General features: G+C 31.4%; 3 protein-coding genes across 8 annotated transcripts in view; 2 read left to right on the forward strand and 1 right to left on the reverse strand.

The window, feature by feature from the left end:
* The window catches only part of LOC136774071 (facilitated trehalose transporter Tret1-like), a 40248-nt gene extending 34739 nt beyond the window's left edge, over positions 1-5509 (forward strand). For 2 of the 5 annotated variants that reach the window (XM_066728144.1, XM_066728145.1), the window contains one exon: positions 944-5509. In XM_066728144.1, the coding sequence (XP_066584241.1) occupies positions 944-1525 (582 nt within the window). In that variant the 3' untranslated portion in view covers positions 1526-5509. The remainder of the gene's footprint in view (positions 1-943) is intronic. The other 3 variants (XR_010822711.1, XR_010822712.1, XR_010822713.1) reach the window with 3 other exon arrangements.
* A 1048-nt stretch (positions 5510-6557) lies between these two features.
* LOC136774270 (uncharacterized) lies at positions 6558-8321 on the forward strand. 2 transcript variants are annotated; one of them, XM_066728456.1, is made up of 2 exons: positions 6558-6937; positions 6999-8321. In XM_066728456.1, the coding sequence occupies exon 2, from the start codon at positions 7034-7036 to the stop codon at positions 8117-8119; it is 1086 nt and encodes a 361-aa protein (XP_066584553.1). In that variant the 5' UTR covers positions 6558-6937; positions 6999-7033; the 3' UTR covers positions 8120-8321. The 2 variants fall into 2 exon arrangements, with proteins under 2 accessions (XP_066584553.1, XP_066584552.1); XM_066728455.1 differs by having other exon boundaries at positions 6822-6836; positions 6889-8321.
* A 4572-nt stretch (positions 8322-12893) lies between these two features.
* LOC136774188 (gastrulation defective protein 1 homolog) lies at positions 12894-15023 on the reverse strand. Its single transcript, XM_066728335.1, has one exon. The coding sequence runs from the start codon at positions 14930-14932 to the stop codon at positions 12944-12946; it is 1989 nt and encodes a 662-aa protein (XP_066584432.1). The 5' UTR covers positions 14933-15023; the 3' UTR covers positions 12894-12943.
* Positions 15024-15814: the final 791 nt, after the last annotated feature.

Raw genomic sequence — 15814 nt, forward strand, 5'->3', positions numbered from 1 at the left:
TAAAATGATCCTTTTGTAAGATTCACTTTAAATTGACTAGTACAAAACATCTTTAACAATTTAATTGTCGCGACTACGCAGAAATGTAAAGTAATATGTGATCTTCGTTACATAAAATTTTTGCTATGTTAAAATCAATAATAGCGTCACTAAGATGGATTTTGCCTTAGGGGGATCATTTTGCCCCACTCTCCCCTATATTGATAGCTGTTTGGAATACAATTATAGAAAAACAATATTGTGTTTTTCGCAAAACCAAATATTTAACGATTTCAATTTTTGTCCATTGTAACAATAAAATCAACTATTTACCTACGCTGGATATAGAAACTTAAACATTTTACAGCAACTACTAACATTAAGTCATTTCCTCGTTCCAAGAGATATTTACTTGCAAATTTGTACAACACCATTCATGAAAAAATCGTATACGTAATAATATGCGATTTTTAGACATAAACTCGTAATACCTTATATAAATGTTGCAAGTTTCATTCATTCGTAAACGATGAACGGTGTAGATGAAAAATACAGGTAAAGATCAGTGAATCTTGCACATATTATTAAAGATTAACTATTTAAATTTAAAACAACTTTTAATCAATTTCATCAATTATTTATTTTTTTGTGATAAAAGATGTATCAACATTTTTTAAAACTATTTCATTTATTCTTTAAAAGGAATGATACTTTTTGAATTTGTTCGAATTTATTTACATTAGCATTAACGAGAAAATTAAGTTTACAAAATAAGTCCAGTCTTGGTATTTGAACTTTTTTTAATACTTCTAAATGCCATAATACTTTTGACGATTTTTCTACCCTTTCCTTAATGTGTGCGAAATATTGGATTGGAAGGATTAACATTAAGCAGCTAACATATAATATATTTCTGTTTAAGCATCTAAATTATTATTAATAATTACAATTTGCTTGTTAATAGGATGCAGGTAGTAGTGTGGATGAAAATGTGTCAACCATAATAGTAGGAGTCGTGAATTTCATATCTACATTTGTAGCAGCTGCAGTAATTGATAAGCTGGGCCGAAAAATGCTTCTTTACATCAGTGGAGCAACAATGAGTGTAACATTGATGTCCCTTGGCACATTCTTCTACTTGAAGGAAACCAGCACGGACGTATCATCATTTGGATGGGTTCCACTGATAAGTTTGATTGCTTATGTTGTTGGATTCTCTCTTGGGTTTGGACCAATACCGTGGCTAATGATGGGTGAAATTTTGCCAGCCAAAATTCGTGGATCAGCAGCTAGTGTCGCAACTGGTTTTAACTGGATGTGCACATTTATCGTTACCAAGACTTATGAGGATATTATTAATGCAATTGGGACATATGGTACATTTTGGATGTTCGGTGCTGTTTGTCTAACAGGATTTATTTTTGTAGTAATAGCTGTTCCTGAGACAAGAGGGAGATCTCTCGAGGAGATTGAGAAGAGGTTTGCTGGACCTGTGAGAAGAATGAGTGCTGTTGCTAATATGAAACCCATGCCAATGGCATGTTGAGTACTATTTAGGGCAGTTTTGTCTACAGATGTCTGTTGCTGTACTACAATAAGGTGTGTTTCAAATTTCAAACAAATAAGATTCTATCCAATTTATTAGTGAGCAAATTAATGATAAAATAGTTTAAAGTCTTAAATATAAAACAAATTAATTGAAAACTTGTCAGATTCCTTTAATATCAATTTATGACAAGTAATTTTGTTTTTATTACACTTATTATATTCCATTAAATCAACGTTTTTATTTTTAAAAATAATGATTAGCGTATTTAAAAAACAGTTACTTCTTTTTAGTAAAGAGAAGATTAACTCTGGATAAGAAACAATAGTACTTTATTTTTTATCTAGATAAATGAAAGAGTTGAGTTTTAAAATATACATAAACAATTAAAATGAAGCCTATCAAAATAAAGTCAAAGAAAAAAAGAACAATTTTCTTATTAGAAGAACCAAGTTAAAAAGTAAAAGGGAACATACGTACATAATAAGAAATGTATCATTGTTCAAGGTACAAGTTTATAATTCATTTTCTACAATTATTTAACTGTGTATAAGTAATTTAAATACTATGCAATTACACACACACACACACACACACACAATTGAAATTTATTGATTTCAAATTTGAAACACGTCAGAATGGTACTGCAAATAATATTTATTGAAAAGAACTTCCTTAAAAGGGGAATCTCATTTAGGTCAAAAGTAGCTCAATTTTATCGATTTATTTAATGACAAAATGACATTATGTTTGTGAGCAGTGTAAATACATGATATGTACATATTAAATTATAAAAAAGAATTTATAAACAAATATTAAAAGAAAACTTATTAACTAATGAAATTGTTCTCTTGATTCATCGCTGTCATAGAAATATTCCGTAAAGATAGTACTCATTATATTATCTTTAGAATAAAAAATATTTCATCTCGAAGCTAGAATGAATACCTTCTAGATGAATTGTAATAAAATTAAAAATGATAAATTTTAATCAAGTTCGAAGAAAAAAATTGACATTTTTGTCGAAAACAAAAAGATTTCCAAATTAATTTCAGATTGTATTTCCTGTTCACATAGAAAAGTATTTTTTAGTTTTCATGTAGGATTAAGATCATTTAAATCGATCATTATATTGTCTTCAACATGTGCAAAAAGCACAGCAACACTATCTGAATATGCCATTAATTGATATACCGTATTTAAAGATGTTTTTGAAGAAAAAAAATTATTTGCAACAATTTAATATTCAAATAACATGTATCCAAACTGCTTATACGTACAGGCTAGGTATTTTAAGATTGCCAACCAGATAATTTTAGAAAGGGGAGATGATTATAAGATAAATGGTTTAAGGAAATTTGTTCATATTTCCGTTAACTTAGTAGTGACCATTAATTGTTTTAGTAATTAAACAGCCCATAAAGCACAAATGGCTAAAAGTTGTCTTACAGACATCTTTTATCATTCAATTGACTAAAAGACTTTTAAAAGATGTCTTTAAGCGACTTGGCGTTGTATGCAAAGCTTATGATTGGCCCATAATCCGTGGAAACATTCTGTGGGTTGGTACCCTTAATATTCGATGAAAAACGTGGAAATAGTAATCACCTCTTTGTTTGTCTAGTAATCAACCGTCAGTGTGCAAACATTCAATACTCCGGCTATAAAAACTACTGAAATTATGAGATACGTAAGCAATATGATAAATAAATTAAAGACTCACAATAATGTGCTTTTGCAAGCTCGCAATTATTGCTTATGAAAAAAATAATTTAAGCATAACGTAAATATAACTATTATTAGTAGCGCTATTTGCTGTAATTAACGATACTAGTAGCACTTATATTTGTGTCGCGTTAAGAATTACTTTATTCGTAAGAATGTACATAATTCATAAGTAAACACTTTACAATTATCAAGTTCTGATTTTACGAGCTTATAATTTATTTATTACACTTTCTAAATTTCTAAACGTTTCAATTTTTATAATCAGGTATCGGTCTGTCGTACACTAGCGCTAGGTTACTAATACAAACTGAAGGGGGTGTTGACTATTTCTACATTTACCGTCGAGTATTAAATATGCCAACCTACCGGACCTTTTCATAAATTATTATCGACCGACCATAAACTTGCTTAATAATAAAAGTAATGTATTATTGCTTCTAAATTAAGGGATATAGGGAGAGTGCAGCAAGTACAATGATAGCGAAGTGTCAATGTGTAACTATATACATATAAATAAATTGGTACCCCAAAACTTTCAAAATTCACTGATAGTTTGTGCTGATAATATGTATTTACACCATTACACTTTTTCGTCTCACTGTCATTGTGTTGGTATGCACGGTCCCTATTGGAAAAAAAGTAAACGTCAACAAGGAATTTTTTCCTTAAAAATGAAGAAAATATTGAATTGCTCACTCCTGTGAAAATTTTGTTTTGAATAACTTTAGAAAAAAAAAAGTATTCAAAGGTTTCATTAATATTATTTATACTATTCTAATAATTGTAATTTTTCCAGAAGCGCAGACTTATAATTTTTCATTTCTGGGCAAAATTTTCAGTTTCTTTCATGTTTGACCTACGTTTTTATACCACCGCAATGTCGCTACCTCGTCTATAGTTAAATTATATTAAAAAGTATTCTATGTTTGAAATCGTACATAAGGGTAAAAGCATTGCGACAACGTACCTATATAAAAATGTAGATCAAACTTTAACAAACCCAAAAGATTTTGGCTAATAATATAAAATTATAAATGTTTGAGCTATTGGGAAATATACAGTTAATAGAATGGTATAATATTGATAAGAACTTAAGATACGTATGTTCTAAAAAAATTAACTGCAATAATTTCATACGTGTGATCAATCCGATATTTTCTCCATTTGTAGGAACAAGAAAAAGCCTTATAGACCGCACTGAGAAGCCAGTCTGGGCCTAAACAGTCCCCTCACTTTGACGCGTCCAAGCTTATACATTTATACGAGTTGGGAGGTCAGGGTTGGGGGATCCCTATTGGGACCCGCATTGTCTTCACCGTGGACCCGTATCCTTTTTTAGAACATTTGTAATAAAACCACATTCTCCTCCTGGATTTTTCCAGTTGGTATCCTTAAATCACACATCTTGTATATAGTTTCATTGCTACAAAAACCTCGAAAAATTGTTTAAATTATAGCAGTATAATTATTTGACCAAAATCGAACATAATGCGTGCTCTCTCTTACTTTCTTTCTCTTTCTTTCATTAGATCAGTTCCTATTACGTACTTGTACAGCAGCATTATATATGGTAGCTCAAGAGATTTCTATTTTATACGGATCATGTGAAATAATATAATTAGAAGTTAAACCAAATGTAAAGCGTACGCGAGCGAGAGTAGCGGTTAACTTTTATATTATGCGTGAATTTATTTATGGTACTCATTGCAATATATTAGACAAAATTAAAGATATACATAAGTGAGAAATATTAACCTTTAGAGATGCGGGAAAATTAAAAATAGGCACTAACACAAATTGGCCTTTAAATAGACATACTTAAGATTTATTCAGCACGCTCGATTGATCCTGAATACTTGTTATTGTGACTGAAACGACCGATCCTCTAAAGGTTAAATATTACTGTTAATGCGTAGTCTAAAACTGACCACTGTTGACTAGATGCATAGCTTTTGTTTTTGTTATTTTATAAACTAGTAGTATCTACCTCAAGTCGATTATCTTAAGCATTATAGTCAACAACGCCACGAATATAATTAATGCGGCTAGTTATGAATTATTTAATGATTTAAGAGCAGATATTCAGTTGGTTATGTTCAGTGAAACGTATATTGATTGTGTATACAAAATAGTTCCCTTCGAAATCTCAATGCATATACTTTTTTTAAAAAACATGATAATTTATATTTCTTAATTATTCATATAATTAAACATAAACTTATAATTAAATCAGAAATCATTTAATAAAGACATAAATTAAGTGTTTTAATTAAATCACCTGTTAAAATATAATCACAGCTTTAAACTATAGCTAAAGCGGAACTGCTATATAAAATAATTTTAAATGTCCGAATTCTGTTTTAATCTTTTAATCTGAGACTGAAATGACAATATCAAACAGACGTTAATTAAATAAAGCGAGTTTTAATCTATAGAGTTAATTGGTAATTAAAGACATTAGAGTGGATGAAGATGTCGAGTCACATTTTAGCAAAGTATGAACTAATGTATTTTTTGGGAACCATATATATAAAGGACCCTGGAAAAGAAATATAACCTGTATAAAAAATACGGCACATGCACAGAAATCCTAATAAAAATAGTATCCTTACTAATATAATATTATTTCATAAATTCCTTTAGCCCGCGCGCATCAATGGACACGGGGGGTCGAAGTTGGCCCAAAAAATTTTATTTTCCCATCAACAAACAATCATGAATTCCGTGTAAAAAATTGTGATAGATGACTTTTTTTATTTAAATTGACTGCAAGAAAGCAGCAATGTTTGGCAACTTTGCCCAAGGTGTCCTCTGAATACCCCAAGTTGCAGCGTAGCCGATTTTCGGACGGACTTCCCGCCATCCGTTATTGGGTTGTCTCACGCACGCTAACGTCGCTTTACGTGTCTGTGAGTGTGCGAACCGATGGTAGAGAGTCCGTTCGTCCACAGATCGACTACTGGGTAAACACAGTAGTGCATTATATAACTATTGTGGAATTTCAAGACAATGTGTGCGTGTGATTAACAATTTCCAGCGTTTAATTAAAACAATTAACTTAAAAAGCTGCAGATATTTTATATACCCAAGAGAACATTATTCAGCTGGTACTTATTTAAAAATAAATTGGAACTAGAAAAAATTCGTACCTTTTTTAAAAGATCATAACTCCGCTATTCGTTAAAATTAAGAGCTGAAACTCGAGAAGAAAGTAGGTATTTATATCTACTCTATGTCGAGGGGTAAACCGCTGCGGGAATTGGTGTACAAATTCGGGGAATTGCCAAGGAATTATATAGGAATTGCAAGGAATTATAAGGTATTGCAAGGAATTATAAGGAATTCAAGGAATTACAAGAAAATAGTAAAAAAATTATTCGAAAATGCGTAGTAAAAAAAAGTGGGAGTTTGGGATCCCCATTATAGGTTTTAATCTGTACACAATTACAACACTTAAAATGAGTTTTTAATTTTTGTTTTCAAGCGCGCTGTGTAGAGGCGTAGAGGGCGCAATGTGCATCAAAGAATCTAGTGCGTCTGTTCTGTGTGCTGCGCGGCACAGGAGAAGCAGATCTGTAGCAATGTAGACGTAACAAAATCAAAACGATGAAGATATTAAAGTTTTAAATTTTCAGAAATGAAATTCGGCTCCATTAGCTTCATTAATAACTCTACGGTATTAAAGTAAGTGCTAATTAAATTTACTACAAAGGTTATTCATAATTATAATACCTTTTGAATTAAGTAAGTAACCAAGATAACCTATAAACCACGTTTCGGATGGAAGATTCTCGAACTAGTGAGGTTCAATCCACAGCTCAATCGAATGAATGTATCTCTTCAGTGGTTAGTTTCTTTAATGAAGCAGAAGATTTCTTGAATTTACAAATTCCCGAAACATTAAAGAATTTATTAATAATTAATGGTTTTGATCATGAAATTATCATGTCAAACATAAAAGACTCTGACATTGATGGTATTGTAGAATTTACCAGAACTCATTTACATCACATTTTAAGCAAAGAAGAATTACCAAGATATTATGGTATTTATTCAAACAATGCAACTATTTTTGAAATAATACCTGGTCATAGGCGTATAATACATATGCTATCAGATTATTATAAGCAACAGGTATCGGTCAAACAAAAATCTAAAAGAGTGGTATCTGCAAAACAAAACTCTAGTCAAGTAACATTACAAAATATTAATAAAAATAAGTCATACACACCAATTAATGGTATAGCACCTAATGCATCAGAATCTATGGCAGCTATATTATTAATGGAAGATGTAAAAATAAAAAGAACATCTTGGATGCAAAAACATTTAACTCAAATTGAATGGAAAAATTGGTTTTTGGATGATTGTAAAGGAAAAGTTAGTACACATAGATTGAGAAGATTCGTTGGTAATACAAAAGTCACGGCTAAAAGAGGAAAAAACTGCAATGTAACCAAACAAAGGAAAAAAGACAAGTATCAGTGTAGTCTAGATTCTTCTAAAGAAAATTTGCAATTAAATGAACTACATGAAAGTGTGTTTCCCGAAAATAATTTCGATAATACTTCTAAAAAACTGGATGTAATATTAAAAAAATATTATGCTGTTTTTTACGACGACACTTTTTATATTGGTCGTGTTATTGATATGCAGGATGAAAAAATAAAGTTGAAATTTTTAAAATTGGAGCTGGATCATTTCGAATGGCCACGCGATGACGATATAGCTATTGTTGATAAAGAATTTCTTTTTTATGGTCCTATTGAAATTTTAGGCTCTAGTCCTTTTTTTCTGAATTTTCGTAATCTCTCTGCTATTAATAAGCAATACAAGTTAATGCGCTCCCTGTACCACAATTCTTAGATGATTAAGATACACTAGCTTTATTAATTATATAAAAATAAGTTTTATTACTAAATACTTATCAAAAATATAAAGAATTTATATATTGTATTTTCAGTTGCCAACGTATGTAAACAAAAATTGTTACAAACTTCAAATTTTCCACTCACTTGTTTATTACTTATAATTTGTAAGATTCTGTTGTATAAAACGTGCAAATAAATGAGTGCGATATAAAAAAATATTCATAATTGTTTATTTGATTGCCTACCATGATGCGAAAAGTAACGTTAAATATTATTTCTTATTAAATGCTTTTAATAATTAATGTCGAAAATATAAGTTTTTGACATAATTACGTGAATTATTAAACTCTAACAGGAATTACTAGGAATTCTGGTGAAATACTAGGAATTAGTAAGGAATTACAAAAATTAGGAAATACAAATAGGTTTCTTAGTAATTCCCTCTGTAATTCCCATATGTAGGAATTGGTGTACACAATTTTAACTAGCGGTTCACTCCTCGCTCTATGTATTATAAATTTGTATATTGTCTGCTAATTATTTCTTGCACAATTGCAGCCTGAATTTTTAAGGGGGATCTTTTGCGAAAGTTCTCCTATCGATTTGGATAGTCGTATTTAAATATAACAAAAAGATTAGAAAAGAAGAAATTAAGCGTAAAGAACGTTTACATCTTTTTTGCGAAAATATTCTACGAAATAGGTGAAAAACGCGCGCAAAATATAACCGAAAATAGCAGAGCGTTTGGAAGTCAAAATATCCTCTTCGGGCAATCTAACGTTAAATGGTGGGAAATAAGAGAGTCAGGGGCACGTGTTAAAATTGAGCATTTGTCATTCGACTTGACATCTTAATATTTTTATTGTTTGTAACAAAATAAACGGCTCTTGTTAAAGAACACCCTAATCTACAGCTATTCAATAATATTATCTGAACTTATTCTTGTCCACCCCCCCCCCCCATCGACCATTATCTTCTTTCCTTTAATTACAATTCTTTCAATACACGACATACTTTGTAGGTTTACTCTTTAGATAAAATCTTCTCCAACGCTTTAGAGTGTTTCAGCAAAATATATGTAAAACTATTTGCAGCTGTCCTTCATTCTTTTGATCTGTACTTTAAAAAGTTTCGAAAGCGTTTATCTAAAATGTTAAATTGCTAAATATTATCAAATAATAATGAAACGTTAATTAAAAAAGAGAAGCTATTTTTTTGTGGAAGGCAGAAAGAAATTCATAAAATATTACTGAAAAGTTGTATTTCCACAAGCGTATTATTAACCCTTTGCACTCCGCTGTTATTATACAGAGAGCATTATGTCCCTTCAGAAGGGACAGCAGAGTGCAAAGTGTTAATAAATGTTCTTAAAAGAACATTGGCGAAAGCATAAAACTGAGTGATAAAAGCAAAAATAATAGTATAAGAATAAAAAATTGTGCAGGAGTTAAGCGGATATTTGATTTTTTGAACAAACATCCGCTCCAACCTTTGTTTAGTGTATTAGAACAATTAAACTTATAAATATTAAAAAAATTGAGCGTAAAAGACTAAATGAGGCTTGGATATATTGTCATCGTGCTGCTGGTAAAATCAAAGTGTACAAACATAAGTAGTAATAAAAAATAGAATTTATTTCAGAATATTTGAGCAGCGAAAATGACCTCTAGGATGAGGCTATCACGATCGATGGAAAGATATTTCAGTTCTCTGAATAAGGTAGAATATACATGTTTTGCAACTGGATAAACTAAAGTTTGAAGACAGATTTGACTTACCAGCAAATATGAGTAAAAACTTAGTATTGTATATTGGTGATGGATATCTGAATATGTAGTTAGGGAATTATTTGAATCTGACATCAAGATGAACTCGCAGTATACACAAACCTTTTGAAGAGCATTAACCTTTCAAATGTAATAAGATATTCTATGCAAGAGATACTACAACGTTATATTTAAATAAGATAATTCAAGTGACGATTCATCAAATTTAATAAAGCAATAATTTACCAACCATTTTAATATGGAAAAAAATAATTAGTCAGTGGAATCACTAGATTCATGTCTTTGAAAATATCTAGAGAATCATTGTTGTATGTTGAAAACTAGAATAATACTGAAAAAAGGGGGTAAAGAAATCTTATATAAAAAGATATGGAAGTAATTAGGAGATCAGCCAGGTATTTACATAAAAATTATGCAATCTGTCAATCATTAATTAATTAAAGCCATTGCAACAAATAGTTATGCCCTGTTGATTTAAAATAACTACAATTTTTCATAATTGAAAGCATATATAGAAACTGAGCATATGTAATTATTATGCATATATAGTCTGAAAAAGAAAAATAAATTTTATATTTGAATTGAACTAACTTTAGTTTCTAATAAGAAGCAAAATATTACCATACATCTTTATTAATTTATGATACATGTTTTTTTTAAATACAGTAATCGCTGAAACATTCACTAATTATTATTTTTGTTAAAAGCATTGAGGTGACTATCTACTTAAAAATGCTTGATAAATTAATGCTTTCTCATTCATTGATAGATAAGTCTTTGTTTGCTATGATCAAAGCTTATCAGAAAGAGGGCTTATTCTATACGCTAGTTAAGTACTAGTACAAATAACATAGTATTAATGTATACTAATATGCATATGCATACTGGTAGCGCTATCAATTAGCAACATATTGGCTCGAATTTATAAACTAAACTAAGCTCGAATCTCAGCTTAGCAATTTCTTAAGACGAAGATCGAGCTTAGCACTGTATTGAAAGTTAAAGTGAGACAATTGAGCTTAGCTAAGACCGCGCTAAGCTTAAGTTTCGTTTATAAATTTGAGCCTTAGTATTTTTGAGGTGACTTTTTCATTTACAAATACAGCTCCATATTCTCACTATATTGTGTTCATAGTACTATCTAACAACTGCATAACCAAAGTAGAATAACCTCCAAATATACATTTCCTTAAAAAATGTACAATAGCTTTCACATTTTGTTATTAATTAATTCTTATTCAATATACTGTTTTTTCTTGCTGTTTGTTAAAATCCATTTTGTCATTATCGCAGTACACTTCTCAAAATTATTATTCTTGTTTACATTACAGAAAGCAGGTTAAACTGAGTCCTTTGACATATTGACAAATTTCCTACATAAATTATACCCCTCTGACTCCAACTTCTTTTCACATGACTCAAGATTAATGGCCAAAACTGTAGTTTGAAGAAATGCCATAATTACATTTAGAATGAACTAGAAATATTTACTTTTATGCATGGGACTTTATACCTATTATCAATAAATACTACAGAAATATCAGACATAAGATTTATAGTTCGATAACTTTAAATCTAGTATTGGCAAACCTATACAATTATCAGTGGAATATTGTCCTTTATGATGAAATATTTTCTGTAAAATCCACAATGGCACAACTACATTGTAGTGTCTTTTTCAGCATGAAAATAAATATGTATTATGCTCACAAAAGTTATTAGTAATAGTAATAACTACTATAATAAACTGTACAATATGAATTGTCTGCTAGATCTAACTTATTTTACTACAATTAAAACATCTTTAATTTGTTTATATCTGAAAATGTTGACATATCTATTTTGGAGCTATTGCAGCCAGTGAGCATTGTTGTATTAGGATATCATTCGTATTCCATAAATAATCGTTGGAGAGCATTATACGAATAGGTATACTTAAATGTTTTATTATAATTTTTATGAAAATAACTTACCCATTACTTGTACACGACAAATCGCGCAAGTATCACATTCCACGTCCCAGCTCCACATTGCTACAGCATTCCATTTTTTTAGTGTAAACATTATATCACTTTTCAAACTTTCACTATCACCTTTATCTGTTTCGTGCCCTGAGTATTTTATATCAAACTTAATACTCTTATTATTCGTGACACTCATAGTTGAAACTGCAACGTTTAAAATTTCAAATTTATAGGACGTAGAGCAACTGGAATCCGGATCCCGAGGGCCGGTTGGGTAACAAAACATCCGGTATGTATGTATCTATCAATTTCACCAGCGTTGCCAACTCCGCCAATTTCAATTGTAAGTGCTTGTAGGGGATTATAGGGACAGGTCGGAAAGACTTTATTCCCTAGCCGGCATGTCTCTACGGGCGTTTACAGTTAATTAAAGGAACGCAGCCGGTAGGACATAACTATGGCCGTGTTCCGTTATTGACTGTGAGTACTGAAAATCTATAGTTTATGTGACGCAAACTATAGATTACTAGTACTCACAGTCAATAACGGAACACAGCCTATGTATGTCTGGTAATGTAAATATGTACTCTACCGGCTACCGCCCCACTACACCAGTCACAGATGAGTAAGTACATACGGTTTAACGGCGGGAACCCTCAAAACTCAAAAACAGATCGAAAACGCGGATCAAAGATGTGGTATTCGTTTCTGTTTCATTTCATTCTTTTCCGTCTTCTTAAAAATTCATTTCTATATAAAAAACACTTGCTTTCCAATTTGTTAGTCATATTTATATAATATGCAAGCAATTATTGAAACAACTTTGTATCTTTTTTCGAAAGCCTAACAAATAAAATCAAAATTTACAAGTATTAATAACGTAGAAATTTCAGTAATATGCTACTCAAATACCAAATGATATTGTAACTGAAGATTTGAAAATATAAAAAATCATTGTTAGATATAGTATGGAATAAAGAATAAAAGTTATATTCGCAGAGTGTATTTTCATTGAACATGTGTTTTATTATAAGTTATTTTAAAATATTTACAATTTTTCACTTTTGTTTATTGTGTTTTTGGTTTTTTATTACTAGGTTCACCTTCGTGCTCAAAGATTGTTTTTGGCTGTGTTTTTTTATATGCTGGTGTTATCCAGTAAGGATTTTGTTCAGCTTCTTTTGCATATTTTAGAATTGCTTGTCGTGGATCTTGATCATCTTCTATTCTTTTACTAAGTCCAAGATTTCTAATTACATAAGAACTGAGAGTTCCTCCAGAGGATGCAACTCTTCCTCCTTGACCTGAAGTTATAGGTAAATCGGGTCGACGAGATTTGACTGGATCAAGGCGATCTTTTTCCATTTGTTTTCTAATTGATTTTGGCCTGTCTTGTCTAAATAATGGTAATGCATGGGGAGTGATTATTTGTTGGGTAGACATAATTTCTATATGTTTTTGTTTGAGATGGGTTTTAACAACGCATAGTTTGGCCCCTCTCATACTCTTCTTTGGATCATAATATGCTTTGACTATGCCATTGCCACAACCAAGGAATATTTGATTGAGCTTAGGATGCCACAAAGTTTTAATAACATGTGAGTTTGTTACTGAAATCTGTTTCACTAAGTCAAAAGTATTTGTATCATAAAATAAAACCCTGCCAGCTTCTTGTCCCTTACTTAAGGACTCTCCTGTAACAACTATTGAGTCATCTGGGCTAAACATACAATCTGTAGTATCATATCTAGAGAATAAATTAGTTGCTTGGAATATAGGTGACCTAAATGATCTTAAATCCCAAAGTTTAAGTGTATCATCGCAGCTTCTTGTTGCAAGCTTATGTCCCAAATATGAAAAACTTAAACTGGATATTTCATTACCTTCGGCATGGGCTGTTCTTAAAATCAGTGAAGGATTTACAAAACTCTTTCTATGATCCCACATTTGTATCGAGCCATCTATACAACCACAGGCAACAACATTACCTTCTTTATTATAACTACATGTAGTAGGAATCGTTTTAACTCCATTTTTGGCTCTGCACTTGATAATATATTTATGACCACGTGGTCTATACAAAATCCAAATTCTACATGTACTATCCTGGGAACATGTCATGTATTCTTCTTTGGTAAATGGATGCCAACAACCACTGTTTAATCCAGCTGTGTGCCCCTTGGTGCGCGCCATATCAGTGATATATTGATCACCTTTTACTGTTTCACATTTTTCAAAACCATCTCTATCTAAAACTTTCGCTTGAGCTGCACCAGATACAACTAATATAACATCCCCAGTAATTGAATATTGCAAACATTTAATTGGATGATTTTCACATGGTTGTAAAGTTCTGAAGCTCTTTAAAGAAGTGTCCATACCAGCAAAATCCCAAAAGGAGACATCATAATCAACTGACCCAGAAGCCAGTCTTGCTCCAGATGGATCAGCTGCAATAGCTGTTATTGCTTTTAGCCCATGTGTCATAGACACTTCATGACTGCATGGAATCTTATCTGCTAATGAAATATCTTCATTATCTGATTCTTCATTATCATTGTTATCATCATCGTCGTCATCCGTGTCATTAAAAGATTTGCTTCTTGCTACATTATCATTCTTTGATTGTATATTTGGAGTGCTCAGAATGGAAGGACCAATAAAATCATCATCTCCCTTTTCTTGTTCAGGCTCATCGTTATCACTCTTCTCATCCTTATTAATATTTGTATGAGTTATTAGTCTAGGCTCTGCTTCAGGCATCATTGCTTTATTACTATGCATTTTTTTTGTGATTGTTGCAAGCATTTCTTCAACATCAAACGACTTGGCTTTTTTTCCAAAACTTGTAATTCCCATAATTTTCTCCAAATTTTGAGACTCCTCTTCATCCTCTGGTCGTATTACCAGCATTTCTGTCACTCTCTTTTCATCAGGTTTCTTTCCAAATGTACCAAAACCAGTACTAGGCTCATTGGATGTTTGAGGTATTGGCTCACTTTTATTTGTTTGTAAATTTTTTGATATGTTTCCAAATGTTATCTTTTTCGAATTCATATTTACTACCAGTAACTGAACAACCCCCACGGCAGAGTTGCCAGAAACGGCCTTTTTTGCAACAGAAACAGTTGAACAGGGAGGCAAGTACACAAAGCCGTAAGCCCCTATGAGTGTGAAGTGGCTACTGCGCCAGTCAAGAGGAGAAGGTAGGGGCTACTCACACTACTTTAGGCCACATCGGTGTGATCGGCTTTCATTTGATGAGGATGGGGATACCTACACAAATTCAAGGGTCTATCCATGTGATATGACGTAACAGTGACGTACATACGGGTGTCTAACGGCGGGCCGCGGGACATAAGAGATTGATGTTAGTTGATTATAGCACCCGGAATGATGAAATCCAAGAACCCTGATTGGTCAATATCGTATAGTGCCAACTTAAAATAGGCCATTGCCAATAGTTTGATACAAAAAATGAGACCCATCCGCCATTTTGGTGTAAAAGTGTTTACACACTTTTCGTAAATAGAAGCAGAAGGAAATGAATGAGCTGTCAAAAGTAGTGATTCCGATTAATTTGTGATAAGTGTAACTTTGGCAAATAATAGTGATGATTGTAATAAAAAGAGGAGATAGGGAAGAACTTGGTTTTGATAAAATTTGTTATTTAATGTATTAACCATGACTGACTCAAATGACTCAATGAGAACTTAAATATGTTTTTCTTTGATGGAAATGGATAACATCTGATAGGTCATTGTGTCCACTGGTATAACAAGAACTTTGAGTTTGTTGTTACAAAAATACACTTGATAATTAAAGAAGATGGAAACGCTGTAATGTAAGGTTTTGACTGAACTCATTGAGTCAGTCATGGTTAATACATTAAATAACAAATTTTATGAAAACCAAGTTCTTCCCTATCTCCTCTTTTTA

Source organism: Prorops nasuta, unplaced genomic scaffold (assembly GCF_024137725.1).
Source record: "Prorops nasuta isolate Cenicafe-Biocafe unplaced genomic scaffold, Cenicafe_Pnas_1.2 PNAS00006, whole genome shotgun sequence".
NCBI lineage: Eukaryota > Metazoa > Arthropoda > Insecta > Hymenoptera > Bethylidae > Prorops > Prorops nasuta.